Source organism: Prinia subflava, chromosome 2 (genome assembly GCF_021018805.1).
Source record: "Prinia subflava isolate CZ2003 ecotype Zambia chromosome 2, Cam_Psub_1.2, whole genome shotgun sequence".
NCBI lineage: Eukaryota > Metazoa > Chordata > Aves > Passeriformes > Cisticolidae > Prinia > Prinia subflava.
Window position 1 is genome coordinate 105,703,763 of NC_086248.1, and position 26,828 is coordinate 105,730,590.

General features: G+C 38.1%; 1 protein-coding gene across 8 annotated transcripts in view; it reads right to left on the reverse strand.

Annotated features, from left to right (window-relative positions):
- Positions 1–26,828, reverse strand: part of USP34 (ubiquitin specific peptidase 34) — a 110,873-nt gene that overhangs the window by 57,684 nt on the left and 26,361 nt on the right. For all 8 annotated transcript variants that reach the window (XM_063391449.1, XM_063391446.1, XM_063391445.1 and 5 more), the window contains exons 4-14: positions 25,472–25,522; positions 25,160–25,309; positions 20,902–20,969; positions 13,692–13,884; positions 10,845–10,906; positions 4,259–4,340; positions 4,075–4,167; positions 1,998–2,123; positions 1,487–1,616; positions 888–923; positions 411–541 (exon numbers count right to left, since the gene is read on the reverse strand). In XM_063391449.1, coding sequence (XP_063247519.1) covers positions 411–541; positions 888–923; positions 1,487–1,616; positions 1,998–2,123; positions 4,075–4,167; positions 4,259–4,340; positions 10,845–10,906; positions 13,692–13,884; positions 20,902–20,969; positions 25,160–25,309; positions 25,472–25,522 — 1,122 coding nt within the window. The remainder of the gene's footprint in view (positions 1–410; positions 542–887; positions 924–1,486; positions 1,617–1,997; positions 2,124–4,074; positions 4,168–4,258; positions 4,341–10,844; positions 10,907–13,691; positions 13,885–20,901; positions 20,970–25,159; positions 25,310–25,471; positions 25,523–26,828) is intronic.

Here is a 26,828-nt window from a genome sequence, read left to right on the forward strand (position 1 = left end):
AAAGCACCACTGGAAATACATAATTAATATCATCATCATCATTTAAACATCCTTTTTCCTTTAGGAGGAGATGTGTCACATCTACAAGTTTCCATTCATTCTTTCTCAATTTGGTTGCTGATGACAAAACGCTCCAAGCAAGATTCAGATTTAATAATTGATTTTTTGCATTACCTTGTTGCTAACGGGGTGTATGTGCAGACTTTGCATGAGCACAGAGCCCCAGTGTGACACAAAAACAACGCCTTGTTGTCCACTACTAAGATATTAACCTAACTGAAACACAATTTAAATGCAGAAATACATTTGTCTGAGGTGGTTTTGAAGCAAGTACAGATAAAACATCCTTTTTATAGCTGGTAACAGGCAACTCAGTGACAAAATTCCCAGAGTCAGACTCGCACTCTTACCTCGGTGTCCGAAAGTCGCTGCTGGACATGTTTTGTTCTGTTAATCAGCTGTTCCTCCATTTCAATGTCACTGCCTCCACTCTGATGGGTGTCACTGTTGTCACTACTTTGAGGGCTTGCTGCTGGTGACCCTAATTCAAAACCACATTTCCTAGTTACTCTGTGACAGGTAATTACTGGAATGTAACAGCATTGCATAAATCTGCCTCAAATATTGAGCATTCTTCCAGCAAACAGGGATGTAACTAAAACACCTCAACACTAAAAATTTCCTTTACAACACTGAGCATTTTAAAACATTTGTATTTTGATGTATCTCCTTGCCATAGTTATACAAATTCCCTAGATTCTACTCAAAACACCATTTTATTTGATTTCTCATAAAAACAGAATTTCAAATTTAATTCTGCTCCAAATTCAAAAACACTGTAGAATCAAATGAGCCAGATGGTGGTGTACAACTAAAACTATACTTACAAGGGGAAGGGGCTGCTCTTCTGAGCTCCTCTTCTTCTGAAGGAAAAAAAGCAGGATGGAAAAATAAGTGACTAAAAATCATTTTGTCAGCAGAAAGTTATCCATGAGTCATAAAAACCAGCAGCACGAAGAGAAAGGGAAACTACACTAAAATGGCTTGGCAGAACCTTTAGTAATGACTGTGGGGAAATACACAACCCAGTAAGAAAACAAAATCACCAAATCAGAAACAGCATGTAACACCAAAAATTAGGTACAAAGTAAGCTTCTGTAAGATTTTGTGTAATTATTAAGTTACAGATGTGCAGCAGAACAAGAATAGTTATGGATCATTTTCTGAATTGAAAAGAAAAAAGGAAAATATGGACTACTGTAGTTGCACAAACAGAAAGGACCTGAAACACAAAGCTTCCCAAAAGCACCCACTGACTTTTCATGCTTTCATCCACAGCCTCAAGTTCTGCTGGAAAAATATACCAGCATGACTCTTTAATAAAATACTTAAAGGAGAAAGTTCTATACCTGCTTTTTGTCCAAACACACAAAGAGACTATGAAAATTCCAAATTTAACTCCCAGATCTACTGGAAAACCACACACCTTTTTTGTTTCCCATGGGCAGGTTGGTACTCAGTAAAGATGCAAAGGAGCTTTGTTTTGACAGCTGAGCCTTAGCTGCCAGTGCATTATTCCACAGGGCTTTGATCAGCATGGATGCCAAATACAGGGTCTGGAAAGAAAAGCAGTCAAAAGTTCCATTAAGCAGCAGGTTTTGGATACAAAGATCCACTGTTCATTTTTCTCTATTCCAATACTACAGCTCATCAAAATAAACAAATCAACTAAAAAATGTTGTGTGAAACATATTCTAACTTCAGAGAGGAAGTTAAAATCTTCCATCAGTGGTTATGCAGTCTTTGAAAATCCCTAAAAAATTATTCTTCAAAAGCCAGGAAAGGTGTAATTGAAGAAATACGACAACTTTAGTCATGGAGTTCCCTCTTTGTGCATTAGCGAACATTCCTTTAGGAAGACAAATCCATCATGGTTGTTTAACATGCTCATTTAATTGTTTTCCTCATGCCAGTGATGTTGCTGGTCTTGTCCTTACCTGTTCAGTGTGAGCACTGGGATGAAGAGTTGAGACAAGGTTAAGAAGGTGTCTAAGTGGGACAGGGTCCAAGTTTTTGATCAAAGAAGGAAACAAGTCGTGTATGTAACGACTGCAATGCTTCAGCTGCAAGGTACAAACAGAGAAGGTAACAGGAACAGCAAAACAAACAAATAAATCAAATATTGCAGCAAATAAAGGTATTTGTACACATTCTCAGGAGGCAGTTGTCAAATCATTTCAAACTCCAGCAGATTTGCAATTTTGACTATAGTAATTTTGACACTGTAAAGCCTGCAAATGGACAAATCAAATGTAACAGTTCCTTCCTGTTCTAGTTCCAAGAGATCAGGTGAAAAGAAGAACCGGAAGTTTGTTTTTGTATTTGAACTTAAATACAACTTCTAAAATATTAGTTTATATGCTGAATCTTGAGGGAAGCAGTAGTTGCAATGATTACCTTATTAGCAGTGGTAAATACAAATAAAGACTACCCAAGAGTACACTGTGTGAGGATTACAAAGAATTCTTTTGTCTCTCCAGTGATGGATGTCAGAAAATATGACAACGTTCAGCTAACTACTCTATTTCCACATGAAAGTGACAGTGCTCCTGGTGCTTCCTCTTTGGTTAAATGTTGCTTTTCACAGTCACTTAAAAGAGTTTCATTACGTTTGTAAAGACGTTGTTATTCAAAAATAAAAATAATGGTTACAGGAAACTTCTAGACAAAAAATTATTACGTTGGTTACCACATCTGCACCTCAAAAGGGTTTTTTTTTCAGGATTTATTTTATTTTGCCTTCCGGGCACTAAAATATCCGTGTCAGCAATTTCCTGTGTACAGGAACTTTCACAGGATTCACAGTGCAGTGAAATAGTGTAGGTTCTATGCAAAGATGCATTTAAGCATCTTGAGATAACTTCAATTTAGGGAAGATGAATTTTTGTCCAAAAGCTAATTTAAAAAGTGGAAAGTACACTTTGAAGTCCTTCTATTCTTTCAGTCTAAAGGTGTCAGCCTTTTAAACAATGTTAGAGGTTTAAGGACTTTACAGGAAGTGATCAGGACATACTTAATTCTGTTATCAAACATATTGTGAAAATATCACTGTGTCAAAATAAACACTTAAACTACAAAAGCATTATCAAAATTAGGTAATTATATTATTCCTAAAGCAGTATAAAATATATTTTAAAAATCCAGAGGTCTAAGAGTGTGTGAGATGCTGTGTGGAAACATCAAGGAAGTGAAAATATTGTTTTAAAACGTAGTGTAAAATAAGTAATTATTAATTATTCTGACACAGAAAAATGTTGGAGCAAATGCTGTTCCAATGAGCATTTAATTAACATTCCAGCTGCGTGTTTTAATGACAATGGACCACACTGGTTTCAGAATGTGTGTTGAGTATTATTTGATTGAAATAAATGACAAAGAAATATTGAACACATAAAAAACCCTCTTTAAATTCTAACCTGTTATAACAGAGTGTTCCCTAGACCTGCTCATGCCTATTGTATTCAAATCCCCTAAATAAAAAATGTCACAACCTAAAATAACAAGCACGGCAACCCATTAAAAGCAGCACACAAATAAATCTTTCTGAAGGCAAAAAGCCTATCAGACTTTCCAGCTTTAGCAAAAAATAAAATTTCAGTGTCCTCTATACATTTTAAAACCAGCAGAGGAGCACAGCTGTAAACTTCACTGCCACAATTTTCACCTGATTGTTCCCACCAGGAGTACCAGAAATGGAAGGTACAATACACAGCAGCAAGGCAATTTAGCACAATAGTAAAAATGTTGCAACTACCCCACAACCTTTATCCCCATTCTCAGTGAAAACACTCTGTCCTTGCTATACAACTTCATTTTTTTTTCCTTGGGTGATTTTTTGCATCTAATAAATAACCCAGTAACTGTGGCAGTTACCTAACTTGACATTTTGGTCAGCAGAATGCTCAGACAGCCAAGAAAAAGCAAAAAACTCAACTTTAGGAATATGAAACAAAATCAACTTATTTTCTATTTTGTCTTTCATCACTCCTGCAATTACAAAAATTCAATACATACCTGTGCAGCAGCCCAGATACAGTCTATGTGTTGAGTACTAAGTCTCCCTTCAGCTGCAAGAAAATTCAGAATCACTTGGCACTGTTTGATGATCTGCAAAGAGAGAACATAGTGAGGAAAGATTTACTAGAACAACAAGTTAATGCTCCACGTTTATACCAAATAATAATAATTGAATACAAACCTCAATATGTAAATTTGGTCCAAAAATGTGCTCAACTACATTGTTGCTGATAAGCCAGTCTGCAAGTTCTTTTGCAATTGACCTGGAGATGAAAGAAGAGCAGAAACATTAAATGATCTGTCTGTAATATTTACTCTGTGCTCTTCTCTAGCACAGCACATCCTGCAAGTTGGTATCTGCAGCTGTAGTGAGGGCACAAAAACCTTCTGAACACAAACACAGTCAATGTTCATTTTTCCAAGCAGGAAGCAAATGATTTCTGTATTTTTTTTGTTTAGCTGGAAGACTAATGCCAAATATCAGCATTTCCCCTCTGGATCATCAGCAAACATAAGCAATAATTCCACTAATTTTATTAGTTAATGTTCAACAGAACCACATCCAAACAATTCCAAGGACCTCACAGGTAAGACTTTGACACTGCTATTTTATCCAAATTTATCATGAAATTCCACAAGTATTGAAATGTAGCTGAAGGTGGGAGTGACAGAAAATATTTCCTTAAGGAAGCCATGGATATATTTTTAGATTCTCTTACACAAAGAGCAACTCTCCCCAACTATGTCTGCCATGGTCAGACTTACACACACACAGATGCTTCCAAATTCTCACTCAGCTCATCCATACCAACAGGGAACTTTACACACTGCCATTCCTGAACCAAATATTCAAACTGACCAGGACAAGGAAAAGGAGTTTTCCAAAACAAAAGCTGAACTTCCAGAAAGCACTGCCTTGTCTGGAAAGCAGTGCATAAGCTCCTTTTTATTTCTTCTCTTCAAGTAAATGTTTGTTTACCCTGATTTTGGCACCAGAAGCAACTACAGGACATCGGAGTCCTTAGAGCCCAGCTTTTGGTCTAAAGGGCCCTGGAATAACAGTGCTCTGTTTCACAGGGAGCAGAGGATGGAAGGAGGGAGTACTCGCCTTAGAGGCCTTGAGGAAGAGTTATTTTTACCACTTCTTCCCATGTCACATTTATGGTCACTCTTAAAATCCAGGACTGACAATCTTTATCATCCTCAAGAAGGAAACAGGATTCTTTAGGTAAAACGAGATTGCCTTCCTAAGTTTTCCAAACAGGATTCACTATGCAGGGGCACACCACCAGTGCTTCAATTGTTTTGAACTGCCTGATCCTCATGGTTGAATTCAAAGAGCAAAGCTCCTGTTACTCCACATCATTTCTAGACTGTTCTCTTCTAATTCCAGCACATGGGGAATCAAATATTCTCACACTGTGCAAAGATAATGTCCCATAACATTTAAGTAATGACTGGCCTGCAAGGTACAAAAGTTTGCCAACAGTTATCATTTATAGCTTATCAATAAGTAAGTCTCACACTGTAAAGTCAGTCTGACAGAGGATCTGCTCAACCAGGGATTGAAAAGATAAGCTACATCTGTTCCATGAATCCAAGATGTCCTTAACTTCCCGCAGCCTCATTTCCAAACCAAACCCAAACCCAGCTATCCAACCCCAACCCAACACCCAAAAGATGCCCACCCAAACCAAACGTTGGCACCTGCACATTTCTGACCCAGCCAGGCCTTGGATTTCTGTCTAACAAAGCCTGAAGAAAGACCTTTCCCTTCTTCTCGCATGTGAGTTTTTCAATTTTTCAGTAGCCTTGAGAAGGAATCCCAGATAGATAAACACTGCTAGGCTCACTGGCCATGGGGTCTCTTTATCCAAACCCTCTGCTCATGGTACAATATCCATTAGGCTTTCTATCCAGTCATATGTCGCATTTTAACCACTCTAAAGGAAAGAACAAAAGCTCTCCTCTAGAGTTCCTTCACATTTTATTAAATTACCATGGTAGTTCTCTGTCTCTAATTCGCACCATGTTTATTCTGAAAAACCACAGATAATTCTTTTGAAGGAATGCCTTTTTTAATGGATGCATTCTCAGCAGTAACAAACTCTCTATCCTTCTGGTGAGCTCAACTCTGGTAAAACAACATCTCAGATTTCTGAAGGTAAATGTGCATTTGATATGGATTTGTTAGGGTGACCAAAAACAAGAGGATCCTTGTGCAAGGCAGAATGAAGCCCTTGTGCTTCCCAGAGAGAACTGTTCCTCCCAGAAAAACTGGCTGAAGGCACAGCAATCAGTACCTTTTAAAATGATCAAGTTATTACTCCCACAAAGTGTTTTGCTCTCTGATTTACTAAGGAATATATTTACAATATCAGACTCAAGGATTCATTAAAAAAGCCAATTTCAGTGTAATGTAAATGAAGGGTGTCTGTCTTCTTTCCTGAACACTTCCATTTCAGCAGAGGTTTTTCTGAAAAAATTTACTCTTTTGTATTAAAGGAAATGGTGAGAGTGAAAATCATGCATTATGATCAAAGCATAGATGTGCTTTTCCCTCTCACATGAAAGTAGCAGCACAAGGAACGGTTTTACAAATTAGATATCCAAATCAGACAGACTTTAGGAGTAAGGAAATTCCCCTTGGGAGTAACACATATTAGCTGTTTTTCATGGATTTAATAATTGGATAGCAATAGGAAAAGTAATTTAAAGAACTTGGTACTCTCTCTATGTTGTGGCTAAGGAGGAGGAGAGAATAAAAAGGCAAAGGTAGCAGCTACTCTGGTTTACCCATCTCCAAATCTCTCTCACACTGGAAATGTACATAACACTTAATCCATTTCTCCCTAGAATTTTTAATGTGAGTTCACTGCTAATTCATGTCTGTCAAAAATAACTGGTTTACTTCCAAGAAATGAAATTCAAGCACTCTTGACATGTGTTTCCTCAGGCGTTCCATGAGACTGCCAGGAAGAGAGGGGGAACTGTGCAGTTGGTGATATAACCTGATGTTAGGAACTGCACTGAATTTTGTTCATTCTTATCCTCCAGTTTCTGCATTTTCCTGGTAGGTCAAAGAACACCTCTCTGTGAAAGGACTGCGTTAAAGTCCTGGAAACATTTTAATCTAAGGCTGTGGCGCAATACTTGGTACCCACATGATGACCCAAATCCAGGTACAAATCCCACAGCAAAGTAACCCCCCTCTAAGAAAACTTCATTTATTCAACCAGTCAATTCCCCACAAAGCTACAAAACCACACCAGCTCAGCGCTGGATGAAAGACAACAGCAAATCCTCAACATCACTGAAAACCAGAATATAAAAGCTCCAAGGAAAAAATGCAGCTCTGTAACTGGCAGCTTGCAAGGGAGGAACACTAACACCTCCTGACAACATCACTGAAATAGGATCTACAACACAACAACAGATGTGAAACCCTGATCTCAACTATTTAGGATCAGAAATGCAAAGAGGATACAGAAGGCACTTTCCCGACACACATTCAAGCACATGGTTTTGCTTCTGAGCACCAATTTTGCTCTTTGATGCTCTGCAGGCTCTGAAACCACCACTCTGACATCATCTGGAATATTTGTTTAACTGCTGTGTGGGCCACAAGAAAGAAACATCAGTGAGTTGAGTGAAAAAATTCACCTTTTTTTTCCCTCCCGAGAAAATCTGAAAAGATCCCTGGAATTTGGTAGAGAGAGAGGAGAAGAGGTGTTTAAATAATGCTGTCAGAAACTCAAGTCAGTAAGCTTAGACAAAAATCGAGAAAGCAAGAGTTAATGTTAAGGTAAGAAACTGCAATGAAGGGAAAAAGCAACACGTAACTAGCAGTTCAGTATCTCAATAAATAAGGACAGAGAGGGAAAGAAAGGAGAAGAAATAATTCAGCTCCTTCTGTTCACAGCTGAAAGGAATTTTGGACACCTGAAATTGCTCTGGAGGAAGCTTTTGAAGTGAGGGTAATCAAGCTTTTCAAACGAGTCAGGAAGTTGCCTCAGTGTCAACCTGGAACCTGAAACCCGAATACTTGGCTGCCTGCCAAGCGAAGAGCAAAACAAAATCTCTCTTTACACGTGTTATTTCCAGAAGCTGACAGTGTCCTCACTAAAGAAAAGACCAACGCTTTTTCCTCTCGTGGTCCAAGTAACACCAAAAAAAGAGTATCTTTCACTTCCTGAAAAGCACCATCATTTTTCTCTAAGTGACATCAGTGAAACAGTTGCAGGAATCACTTTTTCAAAGACTCTGAGACTCCTCTGTTCAGGCTTGTTATTTTTAGCTGCAGTAGATTTCACACTTCTCAGTAACTCAGATTGCAAAGAATTTGATTCTATCTTTAGAACCAGGAACAGCTAAATTAAAAGTCCATCTCTGAGGGGGTATGATGAAGTTGAGTGGCTGAGACATTGCCCACATCTGGACCACACTCGCCCTCAGTCACCACAAAGCCTCAGCCCTTGAGAAGAGAGGGAAATGAAATCTCAAAAGCCACACAAACACCTACAGCTACAAAACACATCCCTCTGCCTCAGCTTTCTGCAATTGGTGAAATTCCTGCGGTTTCATAGACAGAAGATGCTTTAGCATGTCTTACCACGGAAAAACTGCAGTGCTGAGGATAAAGGTGGGAAGCTACTGTTGCAAAATATTTGCTAAAAAATCCTGATATTAATTCAGAACAAGGAAGAGCCAGGACTAACTGAAAGCTGATTTTTTTTTAAAGGTACCTCCCGCAAACCCACCTTATCAAGATACAGAAGGAGAAATCCCAAAGGTTGACAGTTCCAAACGCATCTGGAAAAGTCAAAGCATACAATGGGGATGACCAGACATAATGCAGAACATCTTCTTTTGGCAAATCTGCAGAGGCTACAAAGGTACAAAATAAAACTTAAGACTTCCTTTCTCCGCTAAGGAAAGAACACAGGAATGAAAAGCTTTCCTTTAGCTGCTCATTCACTCACTGCCAACTCCCTAAGTGCCTTTTCATCCAAAAATTTCTCATGAGCAGAGTCTGTAATGAGAGGGAAGCTTTGTACTGAACAAACTGGAGAAGTGAGACGCTTTCCCCATCCTTCTGCTCCAGCCCATTCTGATTATTTGGCTGGAAGACATCAGTGATTCCACAAGATATCTCAAGATGAGCAGCAATGCTTGATACTGATTTGCAACCAACCTTTCAGGTAAAACACCAGAACAACTGGAATTCTGATTTTTTAAAAATCACATACAACAAAAGTAGAAAAGAAGGTTTTCTGTTCGTGCTGCATTCCTTTCAAATGACAGCCTGTTTACAGATGCCCCTGCCAAGAAAGTAATATCCCAAAGGAGAATTTGACAATTTCCTTCAGCTTTAAAATAACTCTGATGCTCTTGCAGAGTACATCTGCACTTCTGCAAGGAAATTTAACCACTCTTGTCTTTTTCCACATTCATAACTTCTCTTTTACATTTGACACAGAAAATCAAACAGCTTTGTATTAGGTTTAACTGGCAAAATCACTTGTTAATGTTACTACGACCTAGAAACAACCTCTGGTTCAGATTTTCAGTGTGAGGGAAGGAGAAGCACTGAGTAAATCTGAGGTTTGTCAGTCCCAGTGTAACAACACACCATGAACTGGGAGCACAGTGCAGGAAACACCCCAGCTGACCTCACACTCCCAACATATTCCCCTCCTGCAGTATTTACTATTTATTTCTTATTCCCCAGGTATTGCCACATCTCCACGGAAGCAAAAATGCCCTAAATTCTGGTTCTTTATGTTTAAAATAGCAACACATTCCCAGAAATTTCTCTTCAAACATCTAAGGTGCTTTTTACATGAGATCTCCAGAACTGTGGTCATGACTGAAGCCAGATTTCAAAAAGTGTTAAAATGAAATTTGTAATAAAAGTATCCAGACAAAAGCAAGATACTGCTGCTGTGAGAGACTTCCCACTAATAAAGTACTGGAGAGTGTGTGCCTGTGGCCCCCAACATAAACAGAGCATACCACCCCCCAAGAGAAACTTGTAAAGTGTATTATGAGTAAAATTCTACAACTTACACATTTTGCCTGTTATTTCACAAGAACAGTTATTTCAACTACCAAACTATGTATTTTTAATTGAAATTCTTGACAATTCTACTGCTAAGTTTAGAGTTACTACAGAAGTGAATCAATACATTTCCTGGCTGCAATACAATCCCACAGGTGAATCTTCTTGAAGATTTGTGTGAGTCCCTTTAAAATTGTTCAACCTGAAACCTTTAAAATTTGTATAACCTGAGTTATACAAATAAGGACTCTGAAGAAAAAACCAACCATAGCACTGCCTCACAAACTGGGTGGAAAACTTAACAAGGTTGGGAGCCACTGATGGCAACACAAGTCTTGATTAGACAAATAATCCAGAGAAATGAGAAGATGGCAAAAATTATATGAACTGGATGTGAGTAGCTGGTTCTTTTTTACATATCACCATGGAAATAATGGGCCATTATAGGTATTTACTATTCCAGTATCTACGTTTTTCTAAAGCTTACCTTGATTCTAGATTTTAATACAGAAAAAAAATCCAGAAACATTTAGAAATATTTTACAATTACCATTTAAAAACATTTATTAACCCCCTGATTAGAATATTTCTAATAAATGTCTCATATTTTCACTGCTCCCCCACTATGGATAAGCTATAGCAACAACAGAGAAGAACTGCAATCATATAAAACACTTGAAGTATTCAGAATAAGGTTCCTACTTACGTTTCTGTGTCTGAAACTAATGACTCATTATTACACACATCATTGAAGGTATGAAGTTGATTCTGTAGTTAGAAAAAGGAAGAAAAAAAATTTACAATTTTATCCAAATACTTGGTGAGGCAATTTTATTATATTTCAAAATAGTATTAGTGACATTAAACAAATTTTTAGAAGGCTTTATGTGTTTTAAAGTAGTTTACAAAAATACGCAATTTTTACAGGAAATGAAGCTTTCAAACATGTCCAAGTTCATAAATGTAAGACATTACAGAGGAGAAAAAAAAAGCCTGTTCAAAGTTTTACACCTCTTTTCCACTTCTTCCCTCAGCATCAATGGTTCTATATCCAATTCTTTACATGCACACAACATTTTAAAACGTATTTTAAATTATGTGATAGAACTTATTTGGCATCTTACCTTAAAAAAAAAATTAAATGCTTAGTAATGTGAATTTTTGAAGTTGAAATTACATTTGTTGCATAGCTCTCTCAAAATAGTTACTCTCTTGAAACAAGTCTAGTACATGCACTTTATAATTCAGGTGAATTCACAAATCTTCTCAAGTCTTTACACACAGTTATTTGTGTCCAACCTCAACAATTTTCAGGGGGAAAAAACGGTTTTGAAAAAACAAAACGGAAAACGTGAAATTGGTGAGACAAGAGAGCCTGACTACACAATCATTAATAGATCGGTTACTAACAGAGAATTTCAAATGAAACATATTTAGGAGTGGAAATTAGAGTGGGTCAGACAACGCAGTGGAAGCTCACTGGTTTTTCTTAAGATTCACCTCCAAATGAAAATATTTTGAAAGGGCTCAAAGAGTGACTCAGTCTCAAGCTGCTCCTATCACCAATTTTAAATTCAGGGTCACCACTGATCAACACTTCGCATACCAAATCCTCCTCCAAAGCAATTCTGACAAAGACTGTTTCTTCATACTGGGATTTGCAAACCATTTTTACAATAACTTCAACTAAACTCTTAGAATTCTGCCCTAGCAGCAAAAGACAAAGCACAAATGGGGACAGTGTTGCAACACCTTGCTCTACCTCACCTCCTAACAGGTTTTTCACTTCAAGTTTTGTTTCTCTGAATGCCAGAGGGAATAAAATCCTTTTTCATTTTTTACCATCTATGAAACACAGTAAGAAACCGAAGGCACCTGTGCCCAGACACTCAATTGATGCAACACAAAAGTGTCATTTATGGAGGACATAAAGGTAGAAAGGCTTCAGCAAAGAAAGCTGAGCACTAAAATGCATCTCCCTGGGCTCATCTCCAGACTCAGGCACCAAAGGACAGGAAAATAAAATTCTGCTTGTGAGGGAATAGGAGATAGAGAAGGTATTTTGGGCATGAACCACCTCAACAGGTGATTGAGAGATGAAATGGAAGAGAAACAAGGTAACAACAACAATAAAACTATAATTTGAATGAGAAGGAAGAAGAAATTATCTCAGTGCTCCAGAGCAGTTTTAAAGACTATTCACACAATAAAAGACAGACTCAGTAACCTCTTAGTATACAATAGCATACAATTAGCTTGTAATATTCCATTATTACAAGCTGAAACTATTGGCTTTCATTTAAAAAGACTGTAAAATTTTTCTTCTGGTAATACAAGTCTGTTGTTTTAAAACTCTAATTTTTACAGCAATATTTATCAATCACAACAGGTGAGAACATATATCTACTTAACACAACTTCACACTCCCTTAAATGAGCTGGATGCCTGAAAAAATAAAGCAGCTGATTAATTCCTATTCTTCAGACTTTGTTTTGGCAAGGATACACAAAAAAACACACTGGTAGTTGAACAAGGAGCACTGTATAAAACCAAAGAAAAGGATTTATAGGAACCAAAATCTAATGTAATTGCAACTATGGAAAAGTAGAAATAGATTTTAAGATCAAGTATATTGTGTGGATGTAGTTCCCAGCCTGTTTTACAATCTAGTAAGTTACCTGTATGTAAATAAATATTTACTTTGGTTAAAAGCCAGCAATAATTCAATTAAAAGTACTTACAGATCTCTTGAAATTGCCATTTATTAAATTGTAAATACTTGTATCTAGAACTATAGCGAGAAGCAAAATCAAGTTTAAGTAAACTTGTACACACCATCAGAAGAGAGGTGGCCAAATATGTTTAGAAAAGACAAAACTGACAAGGCTCAGATGGATAAAAACCTTCCCTTTTGCCCTCCTGTGGGAGTGTTTCTCTATCACTGCAGGCAGCAATGACAAATCAAGAAAGCCCAATGTATCCTGCCTGGTACAACGTGGAGCATTTCCAAGGGAAAGGGAAAGATGGGGATTTTTTTAGTTTTAATTGTTTTCTATTTGATGCTGTATGGATTCCCCTCTTCAATTCAGCCTTCTGCTAATTAATGCAGGAATGCTCGCTCTCTCTCAAATGACTGTCCAAACAAAGAGAAAACAAGGTTTGTGCAATACAAAGCAGCAGCTAATTGCAGCAGGGTCAAGATGCTGCAAAGGTAAAAACGCAAACAGACTGAAAGCCTTTCTCAACAACAAATACTGCTGTGGCAAGGGGCTCCATTTCGACACAGCTGTCACAAAGCACAGCTCTAAGGGCGGTGCTCGGCATGTGAACTGCTCAGGTAATGTGAGCCACTTCCATATGGTGCACAACACAGCCACCACTTGGAGTCAGCTCCCAGCAAACCCTGCCTCATGTCTGTTACTTCCTAAGGCTGCATGTAAGAGGATCCTGCAGCTTTCACACATAAAAAGGACCCAAACAAGCCCGTAAATCACAAAAGCACAACAAGAAACATTTTTTGCGAACATAATTGATTTTTTAGAAAAGTTCTTACTGTTATTTGGCTCAGCCCAGCCAATCTCATGGTCAGAGTTGGTGACATGAAGTATTTGAATGCAAGATCAAGACTTTCTTTATCAAAACACAAGGCTGTATCCAAGGGCTCTTTCACTGTGCTCCACATTAAATCTGCCATGTTCCGGGCCGCGCTCTGCCGCAACTCCTGGTCTGACAGTTTACATAAATACCTGGGAGAAATTACACATGGAGGAAAAACAAAAAGGGTGGGATTCAAACCAAAATACTCCTGGAGCCATCTTGATTATAGCAAAGATGTATTTCCAATACCTCTAAGATCACTCAGTCTTAAAATACTACTATTAAAAGTTGGCAACAATTAATGAAAAACATCATGGAAAACCAGAAATATGTATAATATTTCTTAAAAGTAAATAAACTTCGAACAAAGGACTTTTGAACAGCTTAAGTCCTTTCTCTTGCAGTCATCCAATCCTGCACAATGACTGCAATACAAATATTCTCTGCAAATGGAAGGCATAAGGAAGAATTACTTACAAAAACTAATGTACAGAACCTGGTGGAACTTCAGTCTTACCTCAGCAAGACCAATATACAGCAAATCTGTAGTGAAATGCCTGTAAAGTTCACATACAAAACACCAACACAACTGAGAAGTTCTTGTAACTGAATGTGTAACAGAAAAATGTTTAGAAACAAGCTTTCCTGAGCTTATTTTGATGCCATTAAAGATGGCACAGTGAAAGGTACATGCATACAAAGTTAGCATAATTAATTTTTTCTGGTGTACTTCAGCATTTTGAAGTTTCAGCTACATCCAAACTAGATTTAACTACACAGAAATGCGTTAAAAATCCATTTGTTTGACAGCCTAAGCCTGGATCTGTCCTTGGAGACCGGCCAAATAGATGCATGAATGTTTTAAAAAACACATGAGATATTAAACTACACTTAACCAGATTTATGCACCATTCCTTTGCATTTACATCATATAAACATCAGTATTTTTTTTTCAAAAGCAAAACTACAGGCCCTGATTCTTATTTAGATGATGGTTCTTTTTCACAGCTCTTGTGTAGAGGTCTTAAAATAAACACACTTAAATGATACTTAACACTGTCAAACAGAGAAAAGAGACTTCAGTGCAAATAATCCCAGAGACTGGAGATGTATGACAGGAATCACAGATCAGTAACAGCAAGACAAAAGAAGGACCATTCCATGCCAAGGCAATCAGATCTTTCTCTGCTCTTTGTTGTGAAATTTGTCTTCTCGTGTGGAGTGCTGGAAATCAAATCCTGGCAAGAAAATGCTGCTTCTGCGCTGTGAGCTCTAACCAGAAGTAAAGTAGGGATGGAAAAGAAACCTGCATTTTAAAAGTTCAGCAGCAGAGCAGAGCCAGTGACCCGCCTTTAACCTGCAGACAGGTGAGAGCAGTCACACTCTGAGGAGAAAATGTCCTGGCCTGTGTTACTAAACAATCATTTGTGATGAGCAAATGAGGTGATTTGTCATCAGCAAACAGCGAGGACAGTGCTTGTGTTCCAGCCACCAGCCATGTATGTCCCCCCTAGTGACAAAGGGACATCCAGCATCGCTGTCCAGCTGTGCCAACAGCAAGGTAAATACTGAGGATTTATTTTATGGGAGAGGCAGTGAATGAAAGAATGGAGGCCATAATTAAGCTCCCACACCCAATCACAAAATCTTTGGAGCTGCCATCCCTGGAAGTGTTCAAGAAAAGGGCAGAAGTGGCACTTGGGGACACGGTTTAGTGGTGAACATGGCAGTGCTGGGTTAAAGGCTGGACCCCATCTTAGGGGTGTTTGCCAGCCTTGATGATTCTATGATTCTCAGCAATATCAGACCAACTTCCATCTCCCCATTTTTATATGCAAACTCTCATCAGGCCTGGTTCCAAGAGCTTTTCTGTGTCTGTAACTCCCATCAAGTCAGACTCAATAGTTTGGTGAGGAATTTCTAAAAATTTCAGACATGAACAAAAACACATCACATGAACTCTCTCATTTTCAAACGAACAGATGAGTGTGTGCATGCACTGAGCAGGGGCATGGACACAGCTATATATGCAAAGGAAGGGTGCTTTGGTGATTTTATTCAATTTCTGTAACAGGCCTTGGACCTGAAATCTTCCTCACACTACAAAGTTTGGTGAAGTCATTATATTAATATAGTTTATAAAATAGAACAGTTCTAATTTCAATGCAACATCATCAGTCTAAACCTACTTTCATTTATACAATTCACATTACATCCACATTTGGAACCTGAATCAGACTGGTGTCGTATTTCCTGTATTATAATATGGAGTTTTTATAAAATTTATAAAATTTGTAATATTGAGTATTATAAAATTGTGTTTTAAAAAAAACTGTGCTTTATAATAAGTGAGACTATGCTGTAGGTGCATTTTCATACCTACACCAGTACTTGAACAGTGTCTTTTGTTTTGCCAAGGCCCTAAAGAAAGCTACAGAGGATAGAGCTTATTACCACACAGCTGTTAACACAACAGGGTTTTCTAACCTAGAAAGAAGCAGAAGATGGCAAACTTCTCTTTAGAAGTGTAACTGCAGCCAACACTAGAAAATTTATTGGCACTACTACACTGGCCATAAATCAAACATGATCATATCTTTATTACGAAGATTAAAACCACAGAAGCTTCCAGAGTGGGCCACATCTTCTTTTTTATTGTGGAAAGATGGAATGGCCTAAACCTGTCTGCATCAGTAACATTTGTGTTTTTTGAGTTATAACATTACTATTAATAGAAAAGAGATCCTTAGCTAGCACTGGCAATTAACTCACATTTTCCTCTGCACTGTCTACCTGTGAATTTGCTGCACTGCCTCACATAAGAACAGTGGAGCAAGGGAGAGGTCTATTTAACCCGAAATAGCCACTCTAAGAGCGGATTAAAGATTTAGCCCATATATAAAAAAATGGATGAACCCATCTACTACTGTGAATTAATTTATTTCTTTCTATTTATCCTTTTGGCTTTCTCATTAACCTGTGCCAGTCAGTTTGACAATTATGCTTGAGTGAAAAACAAACTCCTTTCACTTCTTCCATCTGCAACCTGACAACTGGGTGGCATGTTCTCCATGCCTTGTTTTTAAAAACCTGTGAATTACCATTTCCTACTTGATATCTTCATATCATTCATACATGATATGAATTGCCCTGTCAAAAAAAAAAAACCCTCCTAGACTCTCCTCCTCTCAATGTAAATTTTTTATTGCCACCTTCTTTGTCACCTTCCTACCACTGATGTAGCTCTGTTATTATCTGCAGGATGGAAAGATCAGAACTGTATAGACATATAGAAATGTGAATGTGTGACTGACTCATATAATGGCTTAATAATAGCTTCCATTCTGTCCTTCATTATTTTTTTAATTCCTACATTTTTATCTTTTTGAGTCAGATGAGCATTAAGTCTTCAAGGAAGAGATGAATGATATGCCAGGACCTGTGTAAGCTGTTTAATCTGAAGTTTTTTGCCTAAATGAGACTTTCAGAATAAAACATAACTTTCTTATAGATCTGCAGAAAGGATACTCCACATATTATAGGACCTGTCCTGCCAGCCTGGCATACTTAAAACAATCAATTAATACATAGTATCTACATTTGATTTTTTGAAATATCAGTTTTAACCTACTTATTTCACTTGGCTGTATTTGGGGACAGAGAGAGTTCAGTTTTAAACACACACTTCCATGCTAATGTAATGCTTACAATCACATCTTATGCTTCAGGACTTCAGTTACTCAGCTGTGAAATCATCTTTTTTTTTCCCTTAATCTGACTCCTTTGGACCACAGCTGCAAAAGGGCATCCAGCAGAATGAGTCAGTTCTCCTGAAGTGTCTGGTTATTGTCTTCTGATTTATCTATTCTTTTTACTTTAAATTTTCAGATTTTTTTGGAGGAGGCAAATATTTTTTGTGATTAAAACCTTCAAGGCTCATTACAAGAGGTTTTCATGACATGTAGTAGCAAGGAGTGGTTTTGGGTACTCCCATAAACCCCATCTTAAGATGAATATTTTTAACAGGAGAGTAATTTGAATTCCTTCAGCTGCATTTTGTATGGGAAGAATCATGGATCAGAATTGTTTGGAGCTTCCACTTCCTCTGCATATACCAGTGCTGTGTTTGTCCTGTGCCACAGCCACCCAGGAGCCACTGCCGCTTGGAATTTCCTCTCAATGTGCTCCAGCAGAGATTGTTCTGTGTCTGCCTAACTGGGGCAGAGACAGGAATCCTTCACAAAAAATGTCTCTAGATCCATCTTCAAGCAGGAGACAGGGAGAAGGGGATGGGAGCAGAAAAGGGGTGGAACAAAACATGCTCCTGGTCAGTGCTTCTGCTGCACTTTCCACAGGACAGAACTCCTCATGGCACTTTCAATCAACAGTTCCACCACTGAAAAAACACTGTCCTCAAGACACCACTGCTGAGAGCTTCTGCACTCCAGAGACACTCGGGATCTGGAACCCTACAGAGCATCTCTCATCTCTGATCTTGAGGCACAAGATCAATGGAATCAGCGTCTTTGTTCATGAAGAGACATCATCAACTCACCCTCTTTTATGACTGCAGTAAGTCAGGACTTATTTTCTTGAGTCACTTTTGAAAGTCTGATTTAATGAGAATTTTACAATTTTAAATGCAGAATTCTAAGGTATTACCATCAGTAAGTACTTCCTCCAGAGGAGGTCAAAATCACTTTACTTCCTTACTGAAAGATGTAAATTATATTTCATGTAATTTTTAATTTAATCCTTTCTTTCTTTCCTGAACTTCTTAAAAACACAGGCCCTTCAGAGGCAAGATGTGAATGCCTGTGATCCACTGGCCAGGCAGAAAATAACACTTATTCCTCTTTTTCTAGTAGCAGCAATAAAGACAGGATTGTGTCCATGATCTCTGGGAATTCCAGCAGTGGTCTCCTCTCTATAACTACACACTTTCCTGTTTCCTTCATCCACTCCTTGCAGAAATAACCAGAACATAAAGGGTAACCTCAGCTGATAGAAAGTGCTGCTGAGACGCCAGTCAGGTGGTTTCTCTTGCTGGTCAGCCCTGCAAAATGCACTTCCTGCAAGAAATCTACAGGAGCAGCAATTATAACTAAATCAGAGCCCCAGGAGCTCGTTCTAGACTAAAACCCACTCCAAACCGTCATAGTTTGCAGCAGCAGAAGCTCTGCAGGATTTCTTCAAAAAGTGCTGAGCTGCTGTGCCCAGCATTGTGACCCCTTTTGTCTTTTTCCTGAAGTAAAAGCAGATGGAGACCCAGAGACCCAAGCTGCTAAGCTAAGATCTGTAAGCCTGACAACCACGTGGGGTGAGCTGCATCCATCAAGAAAGCCAGCTTTCCCTGAAGGCATCTGTGCTCACTTCTGTCCCACATAAAAGTACAGCACTTGAGGTTATTTTTGCTATAAGGCCTCCAAGCTTCAGTGCCACTCCATAAGTGAATCTTCACTAAAAAAGCTCTGGATTTCCTAACACTGAGAAACCTCAGATCCCATCAGGATTCAGCTGTGAAAAATAAAAACTGGGAGAACATCACCTTCCTGCTCTAAGCTGGATTTTCCATAGATGTATCCTGTGTCAGTGTTACCTTTCTGATTGATGAGCCTACTGTAAATTCTACAAATGGACATTTATGGCAAGAAGCTGCTGACAAATCACATTTCGAATCAAATAGTCTCATGGATAAAGACTTAAACATGAGAACCCCCCCCAAAAAATCTTCATTCCAGTGATCCCAGCTGCACCTATAGTCATAAAATAGAAATGTTTTAAGCATTATAGGATGACAAGCAAGGATTAGCAGCAAAAACTACAGGATGTGTTATTCTGTCTTTCTCAAGTAGTTCCTTATTATCAGCCTAACTTTAATTGCTGATCCCTCAATGCTCTTTTCCATTTCCACACACTGCAAGAAGACAGGGAAGGCTCATGACCAAATTCCCAGGTACACCAATAACCATTAATGGAATATGTACAGAGACAAGCACTTGAAAACCCTCCGCCTGCCCTCTCTTGACTGCCTCATGATTAATAATTACCTTTGGAAGATTTCAGATAGTACAGCAGCATTAAAGCAGTGCACATGGCTGGACTGTAACTCAAGAGTGATGTGTTTTAATAAAAGATCAAAATACTCCTCTCTCTGCTGGTATCATTTTAGTCAAAACCACAGTACAGCAAAATAGATCGACAGTCAGGTCAGTACTTAAATTTTTACAGTCAACAGAAAACCAGACCATTTTAGAATATGAAACAATTCCCAGTCTCATTGTTCAGGGAACCTGCTTGTTGCCAATGTAATTTTTTTTTAGTGTTATTTTATACTGGTATAGTTAAGACAGAATAATGAATAAAGGCCCATTTTTTGCTATGAGCAGTATAAGCACATTTCTAATATTACAGTTAGAAGAAACCCAGAGCCTTGGAGGAGCTGTGGGTCTATGCAAAAGCAGTGGCCTGCACCAGGAAAATTTCATATTGGGCCACTGGAAGGGGAATTAGCTGTGACCACACCCCTCCACCTCCAGGCAGATACACACAGATATTTCATCAGCAGCTCACTGAAATGTTTCTATTGTCCTGAGAAAGCCAATAAAAACAAATTGCTTGTATAATTAAATACCCTTACAAGTTCTTCAATTTGAAAGTGTTATTTTCACTGTATGATAGACAGCTTGATATAAAGAAAATCTTTGGGACTAGATATATTTAGCTACATAAAAGTGCGAGTAGACTTTTGATCACACTTCAATTCCTGCCAGCTGGAAATACAGAACATCAGAATGTGAAGCTGTGTTCAAACTCGGGCTCTGAAATCTCAGTGACTGCAGATTGCTCTTCTACTTCCAGCACCTCATTGCAAAGTTGATGCACAGTTTTATGGAGATATCCCAGTGAGGGAGACTGGAGTACAACTGGACCTGACCCAACATGTCAGAATGGCACTGGATGTCACACTCACAATGTTCTTAACAAGGCTGATCTGACTGATACTGAAATCAGATGTAAGGAGCTGCCCAAACTCTAAACATTACCTTCACCCCTCCTTGTTGAAATGGTAGAGCAACAACCTGCACAATTCAAAGGATCAGCTGCAATTAAAAATAGGTGCTGTCAAAAAGTTCCACAAGAAAATTCTTAAAATAGAAATTTACCTGATAACATAAGTCCTAAAGGGTATAATGTGCTGCATGACAGCAGGGATGTGTAGCCATATTCTGATCTATAATGCAAAAACATAAATAAAGATTTCATTAATGACATTAAAAGAGAATAGTGAAAAACTGAAATACTGTTGGTACATTTGCAAGTGCAACTCCACTTTTAAAAAAGACTTTCTTGGTGGTTTTTGTTCAACTTCTTAATTTTCTGATTTTCCAAACTGTTACCTGAGGAATGCTTTGTTGACTTCTAAAGAGGATTTGCATCTTTCCTGCTAGTCAGCTGGAAAATATAGACTTTGTATAAATAGTATCATACTGCCCAGGTGTCTCATTTTTGTCTTTTCTGTAATTTCTTTAGTAGGAAAAACTGCTACTCAGCCTTGTGGGGTTATTTTTTCCCTTTTTCTTTGAAAGTTTACATGAAAATTATTCCATTCTTTCAGTTTCTTGCAAACCACTCCTAAATCAAGTACCATTGTTTGACATGTGTTGTTTTGCTTCTTAGGGCTTACATATCCTATAAAATAAGATGTTTTACAAGCAGTGATTAAGCACAGTTTTTTACTACCATATTTGCATTTCTCTGCCTTCATTCTGCCTTTACCACCTTTGCAAAGCTGAATGCAGGAAGAAAATATATGCAGAGAAAAAAAAAAAACCAAAACAACCCTGAAACAGCTATTTAGCACTGCTGTGAGGAAAAGCACCAACCAAATGACTTCCAGAGGCAGAGTCAGAAGTGGCATCTGCATTTCAAAAAGGAATTGGGAGCCTGTTAAACCTGTTACTCCGTGCCAGGTAAGGGATGGAGCACAGATGAAGCAGCAGCAGCTGCTGCTCCTGCCCACGTAAATTCAGTCATGTGCATGCACAGCCCTTGTGAAAAGCAACCTCATCATTCACTCAGGGCCCTGTGCAGCCCCAGCTCTGCTCTTGAAAGAATTTCAGCTTTGCAGCTGATGCAAGAAATTCTGCCTAGGGACTCGATTCCATATGCAGAAAATGTATATATTCCTAATTGACAGGAGAGAAAAATATTAGGCTGCAGTCAAACTTCTCACCAGTTTCTTTTCAACATTTCCAGCATCTGCCAAGGAACTTTTTGAATCAGTTCTCACAAAAATATTTGCAGGCTTACTTTTTACAAGGCAACAAGCACTGCACAGTAACAATATAACCTACTTTACAAGACAAACCAGCCAAATCTTCCCATTGCAAAAAAAGACCACACTTGGAATAAGTTTCTGATCCAACTGGCAGCCTCAAGAAGGAAAAAATGCTAACATCCCAAAGATACAAAGTGTCACTAGAAGATGCTTGTTCTAGAAACAGCAATTAAATAACTTCTTGACAAGGAATTGCAGGGATGACAAAGATATTATTATGATTACACAATTTGATTTTTAACACCATGTACTCTGCTTCAAATACAGTATGAAATACCAAAGAAAATACATTTCTTTGTGAAATAAAAGTATGAAATGTTTTTATCATTTTGTTTTTCTAGCTTTTGCTGTTCACAGTAATCTTCACTCTGTATTAATTCAAACTCCTCAGCTGAAGTCATGCATCTGTAAACACACAACCCTCAGCCTCAGAATTCCATTAAAGCATCATTTCACATGTTACACATGAAACCGTGATTTTGAACGTGGACTCACATTTGCATACTAAATTGTTTAAATGACATAAAATAACATATAAAATGACATCAACTAGCATCTGTAAAATGACAGGAAATAAAATTACATCACTTTTTGCTTCCACCTGCTTTTAAGACAAAGTATTCACTGCATCTGTTCTGTTCCCAAGTTTCAGCGAGTCTTTTTTTTCTATTATTTGCTCTTTACCACAGATAATTAATTTCTAGAAGGCAGCAGCTAAAAAACTCTTATATCTCACAGACTTGAAAAACAACTCCAGCACGGATATTTCGAGGAATCTTTACAAGAATGGCTACTTAAAACTGCCATTCTCAGGAGTTACTACAGCTATGAAAATGTATTTAAGGGTTACTACACACTGTGGGCTGGCTTTGCACATTGGGAACAAGTTACCAATTAACACTGCAGAGCATCATTGGAATAAGTATCTCTACATCCCATAAAATCAAATGTTTTGGGATAAAACCAAGTCAGATTAGCAGAGTTCTTGCTGAGACCACCAATATCTTCAGTTTTGTGAATGATTCTTTTCGTTTTAGTGGAGTTTGGTGTATTGGTTCACATTCAGAAACGTTTCTTAATATTTACCTAAGTTCTATGAATTATACAGTTAAATTATATAAAAAAACAAACAGGAAAGAGAAACATTACATCAAAATCCTAAGTTCTTGCATCGTTACAGAGGTGGAGAAATATGTATTTTTTTTAATATTGGCAAGGTAAAATGTATGTTGTCCAAAAGATTAGCTGCCTCGTTTGGCTGTAATAAATCCACTGTATTTCAAAGACAGCAGCAGTGCTTCCAAGTACAGAGTGATACCAAATGCAGCAAAGTGGATGAATAAAGCACATTACACGTAGAACATCTTCTTATACTTTCTGTAGTGAACCAACACATAAAAATAAAATCTAAATACAATTTTTTAAACAGTTTTCCTCAGCTCACACCAATTTGTCAGCAAAGCCAGACAGAGTTGAAAAGAAAGATCCTTGCTGAATGGGAAAAGCTAAATGCTGGAAGAGGCTGAAGTAACAGTACTTTTGGTTATAGTTTGGGTTGAATTTCATTTTATCTGCCAGGTTTAGCCATAGAACTCATCTAAAACTGCTGCAAGAGCCAGCTTAATGGGTTACCTACTAGAACCAAAGAGAAATGCAAAGTTGCCAAGTAAGTATCTGAAAAGAGAAACTTGGCTGAGCAGTATTTTGGAATAGGGCACATCACTAAGAATAAAGGAAATAAACAATTTATGTGGAGAAAAATAAGGACTTCCAAAAAGGACAAAGAAGAAAGGCAGTTGCAGTGATATAGGATGCCCAGGAAATGGGATTTGCAGTCAGAACGCTGGTTTAAAAACATGCTGTGTGATAGGGAGCTGCAACTGATTGTTCAAGCACTTTTGCCACTTCTCACAAAAAAAATAAAAACAAAACAAAACTGCAGAAATGTTTGGTTCCACGACCGAATTTTCCTTCTGAACCAGAGTAAGCTCCAAGAACACACATTTTCAGCAGATGGTTTGAGGAGGACTGCACCAACAGCAGCTGGAGATGAAGAACTCATCAGCTCACACATGAAGGGCCAGCAGAGAAAGCATCTCACAAATTGAGAACACATCTCACAGCCAAACATGGAGAGGTGCTGCACCAGCCCTCCGGGGCAGGCTGGAAAGAACAGAGCACATCACGGCCTTGCCCATCTGCTCCCTGACGTGCCAAGTCAGGAATCACCACACTAAAGGATCAGGAGAGTGGGATACAGACCCCCAACACCAGCTGGATTTCAATCACTGCTTCCCTCAGAACATCCTCCTGGCTGGGCAGTAACAGCAGCAAGGAAGGAGGGAAGATGTGTGGGAGGAAGGATCTGATTATAAATATCAAAATGTGTCAAAATCATGTCAAACTCACTTTGTACAAGGCATAACAAACTTCTGGTTTTCTTTTTGCCCATCCACAAGACAGGTCACAACTTCTACCCCGACATTACACTACTAAGTCTTCATAAATCTTCTTCATGGACTTGGTTTTATTTTTATCACCAATCTCCTTCAAATCTCCACTAAAATCAATTCATACTTCTGCCAGTCAAAAATCCCTGTGATTTCAAAGTGCAGAAATGATGGAGGATATGCATTCTAAAACCAAGTGGGAATAAAAATGATTACCTCCATGCTGCTAATGTGTATAATGGTATAAAACCACAGGAAACTGAAGAGAAAAGAAATCCACAGGCTTTTGCCTCACAGGGAAAAGCTAAGAAGTTAAAATACCCTGAAGAAACTAAAACCACTTCCATGGCACAATTTCAGGGACAGAAAAGGCCTCTGACAACATTCTCTGAAGTATCTTTGGGGGCTGTTACAATCTTCCTATCTAGGTACAACTTGGAAAACTGCTTGTGTGCTGCCAGGAGATGCAGAGGGTTTGGATAATGAAATGCTCTGAAGTGTGTGAATAAACCTCATTCCAACTTGGAAAAGTTACAGTCTTTTAATCCCTCCCCAGTCCCACAGAGTTCTTGTAGACCTCAGATTCCTTTCATTTTTTGTGTTCAAGTGGAAGAGTTGAAAGAGAATACTCACATTAGACACCACTGTGATAAATGCATGTGCTATGAGAAACGGCAGCGTCTCAGGGGTTCCATACTCAAAACAATCCTTCATGAGGGAAAGGCCATTTTTTCCACAAAACAGGCAAACATAACGAAGCAAGTGCAAGGGTACTTCTACATCCTAGAAAAGTTCAAAACGCAGGAGAAGAATCAATGCTAGATCATTCAGACATACAGGAAATTCAAAAGCTACATAATTGTAACACAAATCCATACAGAGGAATGAATGTGGTTATTTTAAGTTTCTAGGAAATGTGCACCTATTTAAAAGTGGACAACTTACATTCATATCACAGAACGCCCCTAATATATTGCTTTCTTGAGCAGAAATATCCTGTTTAAAGAAAAAAAAATCTAATTAACTCAAGCAATAAAAACACATTTATAGAATAAAAAAACAACTGCCATTTACGAGGCATCACAGTCCACAATAAAAAACCTCAAATTCCTAATTCAGAGGAATACAGAAGCTCACGCTTTGCTCCATTTTTCCACTGTAAGACAGACTTTTCCTCTGTTTTCACCTCTGTTAATACATATAAATACACGAATTTACTTAAGAGAACATTTCAGCAGTGTCTCTCAAAGGCTGGATTAACAGATTATTCTTCAATTCCACCCATGTTCAGATCACCAGTTTTTTCAACAGGAATATGGCAAAGGGCATAGTCTGTCACACCAGCCTGAGAAATACAGAACAGAACCAATCCAGGGACTTTGGAATGCAATTTCTAATAAAGATAAGATATATATGCAAACATCTGAATTTACATGAACTGCAGGCCATCCTACGATCCTACATTTGATGATTTAAAGGGTTAAAACGTCAAAATATTAATTGATATGGAACTACTAAAGATCTTTAATTTCAACTACTTTTTTATATATAACAAAGCACATTGTACAAAATAAATGTCAAACTTTTACAGGAGTGATTTAAGTGAAGAAGGGGAAGGAATGGTATCACCCTATCACTCTGTCAGCAACAAGAAATCTATTTTCTAGAAGCACTAAACTTAAAATGGTTTAGGAAAATAGTTTTTCTTTTTGATGTCCACAACATCCACTTGTTGGGCAGTAGAGAGTGGGAAGTTTCCTTATCAGGGCTGTAACATATTGTGGGTTTCATGCACATTGCTGGGGGCAAAAGGGTACTGAAGGTATAAAAGCGGCTGTAAAACCCAACATTGCCATGGGTACTTGTAGGTAAAGCCACACATTCCTCTTCTTCTCATCCCTCCATGCCAAACACCCAGTATTGATAGTCACAAATCAAATGCAATTTTAACACAAAGTTAAGTTTTTAAATGAAATTTCCTGAATATATTTTAAATAGCTGTGTAGGAGTAAGCTTCTTAGAACTGTACCAGAGGATGCTGGAGGCAAGTAATTTTGGATGGATTAAGTGTGATACAAACATTTTGAATTATTCAATATGCTCATATTATAGCTAAGCATTTCTTTTTCTTTTTTTCTTCTGCTGAACTCTAAGTCATGCCTGAACTCGTGATACTCTACCAGTTATTTTTAAAACAGCTTTGAAGGCAGTAGGTGGTATGTTTTTAAGCAGCAACAAAAGGTGTTCAGTGCTCTGCTCATGGAAACTGCAGAAATGGTGTGAGAAATTTCATTAGTTTTCT